General features: G+C 42.0%; 1 protein-coding gene across 2 annotated transcripts in view; it reads right to left on the bottom strand.

Moving 5' to 3' along the window:
* chka (choline kinase alpha) overlaps positions 1 to 13767 on the bottom strand; it is a 28244-nt gene extending 14477 nt beyond the window's left edge. Inside the window, exons 1-5 of one of the 2 annotated variants that reach the window (XM_079500786.1) lie at positions 13272 to 13767; positions 12572 to 12680; positions 9654 to 9707; positions 2051 to 2164; positions 506 to 639 (exon numbers count right to left, since the gene is read on the bottom strand). In XM_079500786.1, coding sequence (XP_079356912.1) covers positions 506 to 639; positions 2051 to 2164; positions 9654 to 9707; positions 12572 to 12680; positions 13272 to 13510 — 650 coding nt within the window. In that variant the 5' untranslated portion in view covers positions 13511 to 13767. The remainder of the gene's footprint in view (positions 1 to 505; positions 640 to 2050; positions 2165 to 9653; positions 9708 to 12571; positions 12681 to 13271) is intronic. The other variant, XM_079500787.1, reaches the window with a different exon arrangement.
* Positions 13768 to 14522: the final 755 nt, after the last annotated feature.

Raw genomic sequence — 14522 nt, 5'->3', positions numbered from 1 at the left:
TAAATAAGCAACACTCAGTCCGCTCAAGAATTCCACTGGCCTATATACCTGCTGCACACCAGGACAGGATGACAGTCAGTAATAGGACTCCATCACTGCACTGACCAGTGGTGAATTTATACACTGGCAGTTCCAGTACAACACCGTTTTCCCCCCACAATGATAGGTGATAGGGATTTTAGAAGGCCAATGATATCTTCGCCATTGCTACCCATCGGATATTTCCAATGGAAGTTTTGCATTCGGTTTTGGATAGATTGAATACATGTTCTGCATGAATAATTCAAGCATTAGAACAATGGTTCTAATGCAATGGTTCTAATGAGATGGTGGTGTAAACACCACCATCTCAGCTTTAGGACTACAAACTGTAGCACTCTTTTAGCATTGTGTATACATTTATATTTATAGGCAGCAGTGTATTTTTGGATGGCCAGCACCTCCTGACCTAAATACAGGTACAAGATGTGCAAACAATCTCCTCTGTGAAGTGCAAACCACTTACTTGTCCATGGTTCCAAACAGCCATTTGGGCTCTTTGTTGAAGGGCATCCTCATGCCATGGAACTTTGCCATCTTCTCTGCGACCTCGGCTGAGATGCTAGGGTCGCTGAGCTCACAGGTGTCCAGTTTACGGCTCTGTAGTTTTAATAGAACATAATGATTTTATTCATCCAGCAACTGATGATACCGTGTACAGACTGAGACAGCTTCAAATGAATCATTCACCTGCATACATACTATCACTTGCAAATCAGATCAAACGCAAACCTATCTTTTGTTGACCCTTGGATGGCGCTTGTATTCACCCATCATCATAATCATGGTGGCATAAGAGCGCTCGGGTTCATAATATGGTATGGTTACTATTGTCCTAAGGCTCCTCTGATCTCATTTACATACAACCAATTTATGAATCTTAAACTCAACTTTTACTTGAAGTTGAGTAATATTTGAAGTATTTTTATACTTTGACTTGAGTACTGGATAGTGCTGCACGATTAATCTGAGGAAAAAAAAGATCGCAATCTAGATTCCTATGCGATCTCATTTCTAAATTTGAACAAGAATTGTGCAGCACTAGTTGGCTGTCCAATTCATTTTAGTTACTCTTACTTACAAGAGAGACTTAAAGAGAGGTTTATGTCAAGCACTTTGATGTTGTCTGTTTAAAGTAGTTGGCTCCCGGTGCCACATTTTGAATATAGTAAATGGTGCATTTATATAGCGCCTTTATCCAAGGCGCTTTACATAGATTACATAGATTACACACACACACACACACACACACACACACACACACACACACACACACACACACACACACACACACACACACACACACACACACACACACACACACACACACACACACACACACACACACACACACACACACACACACACACACACACACACACACACACACACACACACACACACACACACACACACACCAGAGGAAACCATGCAAGGCACCAACCAGCTCATCGGGAGCAATTCGGGGTTCAGTGTCTTGCTCAAGGACACTTCGACAACTCTGGGGGAGACCGGGTTCGAACTGGGAACCTTGCGGTTGCCATCCAGCCACTCTACCCCTGAGCCACCGCCGCCATAATGTTCAGCAACTACAGACTGAAGACAATAAATATTTTCATGGTAAAAAATATGAGAATCGTGTGAGAATCATGATCTCAATTCTTGTGAAAACCAAAAACAGATTCACATTTGATCCAGAATTGTGCAGCCCTACCGAGTTGGGTACAGCACTGGTTAAAATGGATTTGATCTGGTTTAATCCAAAGAACCAGAGAGGTTTCCTATGCTTTGGTCACAGGTTAAGGGCAATAGTGTGTAAATAATGTCCATGTCAGCCGAGCGGAAAACTCATTGCATAACAGTTTACTGACTGGAGAGCAGATGTTTTATGGTTTATTAATTCTCTCGTCAATCATACATCATTGAACAGAACACCAACATAACCATAATACAGTGTAAGACATGGAGGTGGTGCCACGCAAGTACAAGCACACACACAATGCTGACTTACAGGGACATACTGCTCTAGTCGACCGGGGGGGAAGATGCCATAGAGTTTGGGTCCCAACTCTCTCTCTGCTAGAATTGCAAACATCACACTCTCCAGGACCATGGCCTCTGCCCCCTGGAATTACATGAAAGCACAAAGCAGCAAAACGTTACAAATAAATGCCACGGACGGTACAATATGTACGAGTCGACTGTTGTCCATCACCCGTCACCAGAACAGTGTGAGAAATTAGATGAATGGGTTGAAAAGCCTCAATGGTTCCCAACCATTCATAGACCAAGGCCCACTTGAAAATCATGTAATTTTTTTAACATGAACACACTTTTAGTTGGGAATCACAGAACGACATGAAGCCTCAGTGGACGTCTTCAGAGAACAGAAGGAAGCTGGTGTAGGAATGAGAGGAGGTTGTAGTTAGGGCTATAGCTTGGTACACTGTGGTGCCATGCATGAGGAGAGGACAACAGCACATGGATTGTGTCCGTTGGCCCAGTGAATCCACCAGTCATCACTCTATAGCTGCCGAGGCAGAGTGGACAGCCTGGCCTTTCACTTCAGGAGGAACGCACACGCGCGCATGCATGTTAGTGAGAGATTAGAGACACAACACAATACAGCGCGACACACACACACACACACACACACACACACACACACACACACACACACACACACACACACACACACACACACACACACACACACACACACACACACACACACACACACACACACACACACACACACACACACACACACACACACACACACACACACACACACACACACACAGAGAGAGAGAGAGAGAGAGAGAGCGAGAGGAGTGCTCATCTCTGGCCAGTGTTACTGTGGAGAATGAAACCTCCCACCAACAGATGAAACATGTGCCTCTGGAGCCTGAGAGAGGGAGTTTACTCAGGCGGTGTACCAGATCCCATGCTGCTGCTTTGGTTCCATTCTATTATATAAAGACAGATAGGCCTGCCTGGGCTCAATACCAAATGGAGGTCATTAGAAGAGTGGTCTGGCCAAGGAGTTCAGCAATCAGCAGGTGCTGGACCCCTTTCTAGCACTGGTTCTCAATTGGGGTCCCGCAGCCGTCCCTGGAGGGGATTTACGGGGGTCTGCAGCAAAATGAGGAACCGTTTAATAAACACTAAAAATCTTCTGTTATGGGAATATTTTCAAATACATATCAATATGGGGGTCCTTCATGTGAAAATATTTGAGAACCACTGCTAGAGCACAGCAGCCATACCTACTTACTTACAGGTAATGTTGACATTGAGATGCACAGGACAGATTAGAGTACAAGCAAGCCAAATTAAAGCAAGTATCGTCTGTAACCAATGTTCAGATGATTAATCGGTGCATCCTTAATGGAGGCAACAGACAGACATTTTACTAACAACACCATTTGGAAAACTAAAGAAGATGGTGTGGGTATGTCGTATATCTTGCAGTAAGTAACTAAAACACCCCAGTTACCTGTCCCCTACCAAAAATAAACAACTAAAACACCCCAGTTACCTGTCCCCTACCAAAAATAAACAACTAAAACACCCCAGTTACCTGTCCCCTACCAAAAATAAACAACTAAAACACCCCAGTTACCTGTCCCCTACCAAAAATAAACAACTAAAACACCCCAGTTACCTGTCCCCTACCAAAAATAAACTAAAACACCCCAGTTACCTGTCCCCTACCAAAAATAAACTAAAACACCCCAGTTACCTGTCCCCTACCAAAAATAAACTAAAACACCCCAGTTACCTGTCCCCTACCAAAAATAAACTAAAACACCCCAGTTACCTGTCCCCTACCAAAAATAAACTAAAACACCCCAGTTACCTGTCCCCTACCAAAAAGAAACAACTAAAACACCCCAGTTACCTGTCCCCTACCAAAAAGAAACAACTAAAACACCCCAGTTACCTGTCCCCTACCAAAAAGAAACAACTAAAACACCCCAGTTACCTGTCCCCTACCAAAAAGAAACAACTAAAACACCCCAGTTACCTGTCCCCTACCAAAAAGAAACAACTAAAACACCCCAGTTACCTGTCCCCTACCAAAAAGAAACAACTAAAACACCCCAGTTACCTGTCCCCTACCAAAAAGAAACAACTAAAACACCCCAGTTACCTGTCCCCTACCAAAAAGAAACAACTAAAACACCCCAGTTACCTGTCCCCTACCAAAAAGAAACAACTAAAACACCCCAGTTACCTGTCCCCTACCAAAAATAAACATACATTCAAAATGGCATCAAATAGCTGCAGACCAGAACTATTTTGTTTGGTCCATTAAAGCATAAGCTTAACTATGTTCTTTTGAGTTATTTGATGGGCCATCACTTGGTATAAATGTAAGAACCTCAAATTCCTGCTCACCATTTCTGGGATATGGAAATGCATACATTTCTGTGTCCGACTATGCTAGCCAGCAATCAATTTGCATTTCAATGCGTCCTGAAGAGAACTCTCCTCCACTATGTGGAGTGTGTTTTATCACAATACATTGTCTAAATCACCATGTTACGGTGACTTATAGTGTGCTGTATATGCTTGCATATAATTACCGTTATTGTTGAGACTGTGTTCAGGGTTTGAATACCAGCATGTGCTAATGACATTATAACACTTACATTCAGAATGTTGGTGTCATGTTACAAGTTCACCTAAATAGCAGAGATCCAGTTAGTGATATAGGATCAATCCAATTACCGAGTCTGTGATACTGTTGGTAGGGGATCTCCGTTACTGTAAATTAATAACGTTGACAGTGACACACGTTGTACTAGTAGTCTTAACTATGCTCTTTCGGGTCATTTGATGTAAGAACTTGGTGGTAAGTAAAACCTCAAATTCCTGCTCATCATTGCTGGGTGTTTGACTATGCTAGCCAGCAACAATCACTTTTGCGTCCTGAAGTGAACTCTCCTCCACTAAATCGTTGTGGAATGTTACAGTGACTTATATATAGTATAGCGTGCTGTATGCATATAAACAATTGCTGAGACCGTGTTCAGGGTTGAATGCTGGGCTCTTTGGCCATGAGCCAAGGAATGCACTCATTGCAGGAAATGAGCGTGATGGAAACAATAGTGGTTGATTTGTGGCAGTAGATGCTACACGTTATTTGGAAACATGTGCTAGAAGCGGGTTCCTGAAGACTGGAATACACACAGCCAACAGAGACTCAGAGCCACACACTTTCCTATCTATAATATAATGACAACCCAGTGGTTCTTAAAACGGTTTAACCCCGTAACACTGAGAATCTATGAGTTACAGTCCAGTAAGGGTCCATTTGGTTCCTAAATATCAGAAGATTAGCTGGGAACCCCTCGGGTCCTATTTTGAGAACCACTAATATAATGCAGTGATGCAAAGAGCCTGCATCCTAAAGGCATATTCATAGTCCAGTTCTCGGTGAGGAGGTGACCACCGTGGTCAGTAAAAACAGAGAGATGTGTTGTGTGAGCAGTGACCACCGCAGCATGACGTCGACCACCGCAGCATGATGTCATGTTGTAGTTTTCGGTGGTCACCGAAAACTGGATAGGCCTTTAGACTCACTAAATTGAGAAAGGACGCAATCATGTCACCCTCCGGGGGTTCTGGGATGAAAGTCTTACTCAATTCTCAGTACTGTACTCTAACGTACAGTTGAAGTAGGACTGATAAAATGTCCCTGGGACACATCTAAAAGACCACCCCTGGGTCCCATTACATTGAAAACCTATTTTCATCAATGAAATGCACTATATATTTTATATATTTCATATTATGCAATTAAAGACACTATTAATTACTATAGGGATATTTTCATTATAATATCTATTTATTGCTAGCTAGGATTTGAAAAGGTCTTTGCTGCATGCAAGGTTCACGGTAAAATTCAGTCATCGGATGCTCACAGTGGAAAGTTTACACTTTGCAGATTCTTAACAGATTTGATCTTTTGACCATGTACAGGGTCTGCTACGTGTTTGGACTGTGAGCTTCCTATTGCCCCACCCATGTTATGCAATGCCGTGACACAGATCGGCTATTTCCGGCACGTTAGGCCGTCGTACAACGAAGTATAAATCAAGCATGAGCCTGCGCATACGTACACCAGAGAGTAGTAACTTTCTTGGAAGGTGCCACACAAGTCATTCATTGGGTCTGTGACTAGTAGTGTACATGGTCTCTGTTACGGTGTTTACCCTGCCACACAAACGACCAGCACGTGTTGATGACACTTACGTTCAGAATGTTGGTGTCATGTCCTGTGACCTAAATACCAAAGATCCACTTGCTGATATAGGATCATCCCAATTACTGTCTGTGATCCTGTTGGTAGGGGATCTCTGTTACGGTAAACGAATCGCGTTGACACACGTCATTATAGTAGCTTACTGCTTAGTGTGAAGTCAGGCTACCGAGCATTCCGGGGTGACCCAATAGTATAGTGGCATTAACCTACAGCCAGACTACAGGGCAATGATAACAAACAATCATTGACTAGTGCTTTCATGTATTGCGATCATTTTAATTAGCCTACTCCCTGATGAAGGACAGGGCTGCATACTACCAACATGACTTTATTAGGTTCAGTTTCATTGGGACTTGAGTGTGCAAGAAAAAGAAAAACATTTTCGCTTGGTCCCATGCAGAAAGTGTTTCAGTCTAGCGTTTTCCTTTAGGCATTAGATCTAACGCAGTTACGATATGAGTCAGTTGTAAGTTATATGCAAACTAGAGAGTGCCCTTAAGGCGTTAATGTTCAAAGCTACTGTATCTAAGCTGTGACAGCTAGTGTCCTATGAGCGTGACGTAATTTACCCCATTATTGACTTTGTGATAACACAATCCATTTCATTTCCTGTGGCCCGTTTGAATTGATAGAGACCGTTTGGTGGTCTCTTTGAGTTGGCTCACTCTCTCCGCCAAGTCTTCTACCTATTTAAAGGTTAATGATCAATTCTTTTGTTGCCGTTCTGTTCCACCACAACTCACAAGCTGAGGAATTGCAACATGTGTACAACGTTTCCTTCCGTTTAAGCCATTTACAGGAAACAGAAGCTTCCGCTGTTGTACCTTAGCATTCTATTTGGAGGTTTCACTTCTAGAAGAAGAATTGAAGAATCTACTCAAATAACAACCTCCCTGGGTTAGGGTCTTGATTAAAAACATATCCCAGATAACACAAATCTGTTTATCTGTTAGTAGTCTCAGACCATCATTACTCCCCTGTTTTTTCAATGGATTTTGGTACTGAGCTACTGTACTGACCTTGCAATGGTGCAGCTGGTACACTGTCAACAGAGCTAACCTTGAAACGTATCTATTCAGTAAATCCATGGCTGGTCACAGTCAAGGATTTCGGACACATCTGAAGGGATACTTTTGTTGCACTCATCCATCAACACACACAGGTGAACACTTTTGTAGGATAGCTACAGTATGCAGCACTCTATGAACCATGAACAACATGCTAAAATGTGTTACAAAAATAACACCTGGAAGAGATCTTATATTATACACAATCAAATCCAACGGACCCACATTGAGGGTAGCCTTTTACACTCTAACAACTACCAACCGCATAACTGTAATGTAATGTCCATCACTTCTCTCTGCTGTAACATTCAAATAAATCAATGAAAGCGCATTAACATAATCTTTAAATAGAACTATGGTGTCAGTGAGCAGACAGCAGATGGTCAGACTAACTTTATAAATTCCCTGATTAGATCCTAATAAGCTTTTCACCCGACAATAATACGAGGAGGACGTCCCCAAGAAGCTGTTACTCATATTCTGTATCAGATTTACAATATGCTCCTCACTACGGTCTAAGGCAGCGTTTCGAAATATAACATGGCCACGAGTCACGACTCACAAGTTAACCCATTTTGTATGAGTCACCAGTAAATATTATATTTTTTAACCTTTCTACAAAAATCTGTTTTGTGTAAATCATCGTGCTGTGTTTACAAATAGGGCCCGAGTTCATTTATTTATTTCTGTACGTTTGGGTCCAGGCCGGAGAAACACCATATTTGTCTTTTGGGTCTCGAGCTGAAAAGGTCTGGGAACCTCTGGTCTGTGAGGGTTAGAGATAGATGCAAGGGGGGAAAGTTGTCCTCAAGTTGGTGTTAGCGATTAAAGTGCTTGTAGTGCACCGAGAGATACAACAATGGCTGACTGCTGAGTGATGACCTCACCACCTCAATCACATGATGAGGGATGGTGGTGAGTCAAGCGTGGAGGTCGGGGTTTACAGTGACACGACACACAGGAAGCATAAAAGGGATTTCTAGGTCACTGGACTCTTGGCTGAGCGATGCCTCAGCTGTGCAGTACAAACATAGTGTGTTAATTAAAGTCGTAAAAGTTAGAGTGTAGAAGTGGACCCCGCAATTAATGGGTCCATTTTTACACACTCAGAATGTAATTAACAGGCTTTTTTTTATTGTGACTGTACCCAACTGCCCTACATCAGTGGCCAAAGGTCTGAACGATCATCAAAATGAAAATACTGAGACAAAGATTGAACATTTTCGATACACAAAAATCTGAGAGTAGGTGAATGAGATTTTCTCATGTTGGACCATTCATTTACAGTAGGTTCAATTACACAGTAACAAAACACAGTACTTTAGCTGCATCAGCCAACTCCCCTGAATTACTACATTGACTATAGTAATTACTAATTAATTACCTATGCCATTTTGATTACTTAATGCCTCCAGTGACTTGTACCAGAGCTTGAAAAGTGAACTGTGTGACTAGACTGGGGATTATCATCATTCCACAGATTCTTCCTACAAGATGACCACTGTCTGACCATACTTGGCAAGACCAAGACCAACTTGGCAAGACCATATAAACAATAATCACATACAGTACCCATATGGGTAGAGAGTCTAGAGACAAACTGAAAGATATCATCCTTGTCCAAAGGATAATCACATACAGTACCCATAATCCCAAAGACAAAGATATCAAAATAAGTGGTTACTTGTCAGGAAATGGAAAGAAAGCACCCGTGTTCCAGAGTGGATTCAATAGTTAATAATAGTCACATGCTCTTGTTAATACTTTTCATTGGTTAGATATTTATAAAACACACAGACTTAACCACTTTCAATCTGGCATACCTACTTTTGGGCTTAATGTTATGTTAGAAAGAGACACAAACTAATCAGAAATCAGGCGAAAATAGCTAGCAGATCTAACAAGCTCAAAATGTGTCACATTACGATGCATAATGAGCTTGTAGAAAGACTATTTTCGCTACTTTATACGTCATATTATGAAGTATAAAATAGGTCATTCAAATGCGAGTTTCCAGTTCCACAAGGTTTCTGTGCAACAGCGACCATATTTGCCCAATAATCACACCCATATGGACAGAGAGGAGGAGGATATACATTCAACACGTCATGAGCAACATGTGAATTCCTATGGGCCAAAAAGAAAGAACATTGAGGGGCCTTAGGGCCTAAGACACGTGAGGCGGTTCATGCTAGGTTAACAGAAACATCTGGGTGAAAACTGGCGACACCCCGGGCAGAGAAACGCATCGTTGCACCAGCATGGTTACTTACTTTGAAGTGATTTTCTTTGTTTGACTGTCGGGAATCTCCTTTATTACAGGACATCTATCAACAAAAGAAAGAGGAAAGAACTATCCATGAGTAAATGCAAGTCTCTGAAAGTGATGTACTGTAAAAGCCTAACCGTGCATATTACAGTACAGTAGTGTGACCCCCCCCCCCCCCCCCATAGCCGTTACAGTACTGTAAAAGCCCAACAGTGCATTATTACAGTACAGTACGATCCCCCACCAAAGGCGTTACAGTACACTGGATGCACCTGCCAGACAAGAGATACGAGTCGGATAAAGTGAAGAAAATTATACGGATAAAAGCTACGCCTGAGGAGAAACAATAAAATGTTTTACATCCTCAGTGGCACATGCCTCATTTATACTTACTACTACTGTTGTAACGTTGCTTGCTCGCTGAAAATAACAGATTTCAACTGCAAAACACGATACATTACATCAACTCAGTCGTATAATGAAGTATAATTTTGCCATTAGACAACTGGTCTGTGGGCCCAAACTATTTCAAACTGCATCAGTGATTTAATGATAATGTGTGGAATGAAGGTTTTTATACTGAGCGCCACTGTAACAATGCTACTGGCTTGCATTCTCTAGCAGCTAAAATGGATAGGCCTAATCCACGTTAGCAGGTGGACTCCTGTATGTTTTATTTAGTGGATCCTTTGTTCATCTAAAAAGCACTTCACATAACTTCATTGCCAGGAAACGGTCTTTGCTGCGTTTGCTGTTTGTTTAATCGTTAGTGATTGAGAACGGATTCCCTTTAATAAAAACATCTCTATGTTCCTTAATGATATTAGCTTTTTGATGAGACATCAATAATTCCTGGGACGCTGTGCAGGCTTGAAAGAAATGGCCAGTTACCTTGGTGAAGGACACAGTGCCATCAGGTCTCTTTCAGACAGACCTAGCAATAAAAGTTAACTACTCATACAGGCATTAGCAGCTATACTGACTTCAGTTAATACTTAATGTAGTAGGACACCATCATATCTGGGGTTAATAGGGTTTCAGTTCAAAATGTGTGGTTGCAAATGACAATTTTGAACACCAAGAAAGCAATAAATGGTCTTTTTTTTGGTAACAGCTTCCATTCATTGTCTTTAAATATTGTATTTGAAACTGAAGGATGATCAAATAAACTAAACTAAACTAAATAAATGGTCAGCAATCTCACAGGCAAGGCAAGGCCAAGAATAACACGTTCATGTCTTTGTTTTGGTGCTTTTGGCTTTGGGGGGTTTCTTTTATCATGACCTAATGTTAGGGTAAACACTAACAGTCAACATGTAGTGCAACTGTAAACAATGCCTCCAACTACACTACATTGCATAATTTGAGACATTGACCAATTAGAATCGATTGTTTTCGTAAATCTGGTAGGAATTTGTCTGTCTAATATTTATCTGTGAGATGAGTCTGCTCCCAGCCTCCCACCCCCTCTGATAGTGACTGAATTATCTTCCATCTTCCATTACGAATGGTTCAGAATGTACCTGCACTAGCGAGGCCCATGAACTCTGTAACTCAAACGCCACGTCATGTAGTGAGATAAAATTGCCTCTATCACAGCAAAGTTAGCTAATATTGAGCGAGGCCGGCCTGCCAAAAATAAGTACATCGTCTCGTCTTCACACATGTGAAGCAACAACACAGCATTATCTTTCAAAAGCAGAACAAGCATTTTGTTATTGCTGTCGTTCTCCGCTCTTAGTGAGCCGAAACGCTACAGTCTTACGTAGACTTCTGACCACTAGGTTGGAATGTTTGGCTGATGACAGACTTGCCTTTCAAGAACACAGCCTAGGCCTTATTTATTTTATTTCTTTAAAGGAAAAGACAAACGGGAGAGGTGTTGTAGTAGTGATTTTTACGTTTCCCTCCATCCATACTGTATCTTCCCAGCAGGACGGCTGGTTTACGCCATTATACAGTATGTTTGTCACGTCTTTAACCACTTGAACCCCAACATCCCTATTCTAGGGGGAAGGGGGGGGGGACATTCGCCAGAAATAGCAGATCTACAAGCTCACAACGTGTCCCATTGCGACACGTTGTGAGCTTGTAGATCGGCTATTTTTGGCAAAGACATTCGGTGCAGTGTTTAAAGGTCCTAAAAGCACATGTATCAACTCAAATCCGTGTCACTGGTAGGAAGAGACAGAGGGGTTTAAGCGGTTAAAGGAGGCTGAGACTTCAGCGATCTCATACTGTACCGTGTTTGTTTGGTGGGTTCACCTGGGAACAAGAGTGCCCAAGGCACGCTCCTTTGGGGTGCCTACGGCAAAGAACACATGCATGTACAGCCATGGGGGTACATCACTGCACTCAACAATGGCGAACACACACACACACACACACACACATACATACACACATACACACATACATACATACATACATACATAATTAAATCATCCCCCCCCCCCCCCCCCCCCACACACACACACACACACACACACGCACACACACACATTTACACACAAAACCCTATAGGGGTGGAGTCTTCACATCACTTTCTCTGGTAAGAGACCCAACAAGCAGGTAAACATTGCAGTGAACTTTCACCTCAGTTCAATGACTCAATATAAGATAATGGCTACAGATGATCAATACACTCTTGTGTTCTAGCTACAGAATAGTTGTTGTTCGTTGTTGGCGCTTCATCAGGACCCATACCAGTTATGTTTTCTCCTTGAACAAACAACTGATTTTTGCTTTTTTTTTAAAAATGAATTTCAACTTGGCTAAAGTCATGGCATGATGGCAAGCAATTTTCTCATGTTAGATGGCAAAACAGATGATGATATTATTAGCATGTGTATGACGAAGACGCAGTCCATTGTCTTGAAAGTTCTAGTTTGAAGGGGAGAAAAGGCCTGGTAACATACACACCTGTAATATCGCCCCATAGAGGCGAAGGAGGACATTCCTTGGTTCATCTTCAACATTGTTCACGTTGTCTGGGAGAGCACAGAGGAAGAGTTTGTTGCTCAGACCACCCCTGGTGGAGGAAGAGAACCAGGGAAGAACAACCAAAATGTCAGGATACTGCATCATTAGGGAGGAGATGCAAGATTCAACTTAATCGGGTGGGGCATTTTGATCGGGAATGTGATGCTAGATTTACATAATTATGCTATCATTTGTCCACTGTCCGGGCGAATGAGTCTCATCAGTATGCTATTAAAAAAATCCCATTCATTTAGATTTTGTTCATGAGTAGCCTGCCCTGAAACACTTGCCACACCTCTAAAATTCTAGACCAGTTATCGGGAAAAAGCTCATCTTGTGAGATCTGATTTATTTACTCACATCCATAATGCCAGACCTAAATCTGAAATTTGTTCAAATGGCATAATTCTGACAATTATATTTATAGGCTTATAATCACTATGCTAGTGCATTCCTACAACTCGACTGTTTAAAATGGTTTACCGAGGACTCGAGGAGAGAGAGCATCATGACATAACAGTTATCATCGATTATTAGCCTGCATGATTCGTGTACATTTAATCTGGTAGGCCAATTTGTGTAGCGTCTAAATGTAAATAAATGCAACTTAAAAGGATAACAACAATATATCCGACGTTACCGTATGATGGTGATTTGAAACTCGTCCTCGGAAATCATTTTCCAAGCCCCGTGGAGAAATTCCTTGCACCACAGATAAGCCTTGTGCTTGGTATCCTGGTCTGGCTGGTCTGGACGGATGATGTCCTTGCAGTCATCCTCCGCAGTGTCGGGCTGGACCTCCAGAGCGTTTTCGGTCACCAGGAGACCCAGGGACATGGACGGGGAGGAAGAGACCCCGTTGATGAATTTCGTCTTCATTTTTCTATTAAATCGGTTTAAAACAAATCAGCTTGCTCTGGGGGGAAATGGCAATATGTTTTCTTTGTTTCGCTGTGGGTTTGTATGATTGGGAATTGATGTCTTCGACAGCGGTTCTAACGAGTCTGGTGTTTTTTATTAATTGAGAATGCGTAGTTTTCTAGTATTCAGAGATGCTGGATGATGGTGTTGCTGCAGGGTTGCTCTCTCAATGGCACAGTGGCATCGAATGAATTAACGGGAGCATCGACACAGCTTTTCACACACAACGCGATTCACTGGCTGGGAGGGAGAAGTTTGTATTCACACGTCCGCACCCTTTCTCTCACCCCATTGGTCGGCGCAGGGACCCTTTCTCTTGGTTGGTTGGTTGTTTGGGGCCCGGCCGGCAGGCGCAGCTCCTAAAGCCAGGGTTGCCATATCCGCTTATTATAAGCGACTTCGTTCTACCTTTTCTATAAAGTTGCTGGTACTGTACGCAGTGGTACGATCGGCTTGATTGATTGATTGATTGATTGATTGATTGATTGATTGATTGATTGATTGATTGATTGATTGATTGATTGATTGACTGACTGACTGACTGACATTTTTTATTCACAGTTATTCACCCTGTTTAATATTTTGGTGTCAGCGTGTTGTTGGCACAGGAAATATAATGTGGTGGGCCATATTGTAAACAAGTGTAATGCTTTATGGTATTTATGGTCCACAGCTAAGTTTTGTTTATGCTTGAAATGTACTGTAATTCTCCAATATGTTAATAAATTCATCAATCAATCAATCAAATGCATTGTAAAGTGTGTCTGAATAATCCCGTGAGGGATGGGCTGCGAAAGGCAGCCAGACACGGAAATAAAATAATTCATTCATTCATTCATTCATTCATTCATTCATTCATTCATTAATTCACAGTTTGTAGAATGCTATTATTGGTTATAGTTGCGGTTTGCATTTTTTGCCTTGTTTCTAAAGTGTAGTTTCTTCTTTTGGGCTCTTCCCCGGTCCCCCC

This window comes from Electrona antarctica (assembly GCF_951216825.1).
Source record: "Electrona antarctica genome assembly, chromosome: 5".
NCBI classification, from domain to species: Eukaryota; Metazoa; Chordata; class Actinopteri; order Myctophiformes; family Myctophidae; genus Electrona; species Electrona antarctica.
Note: the sequence above shows the minus strand (reverse complement) of the source record. Positions and strands in the feature narration are given on the sequence as shown.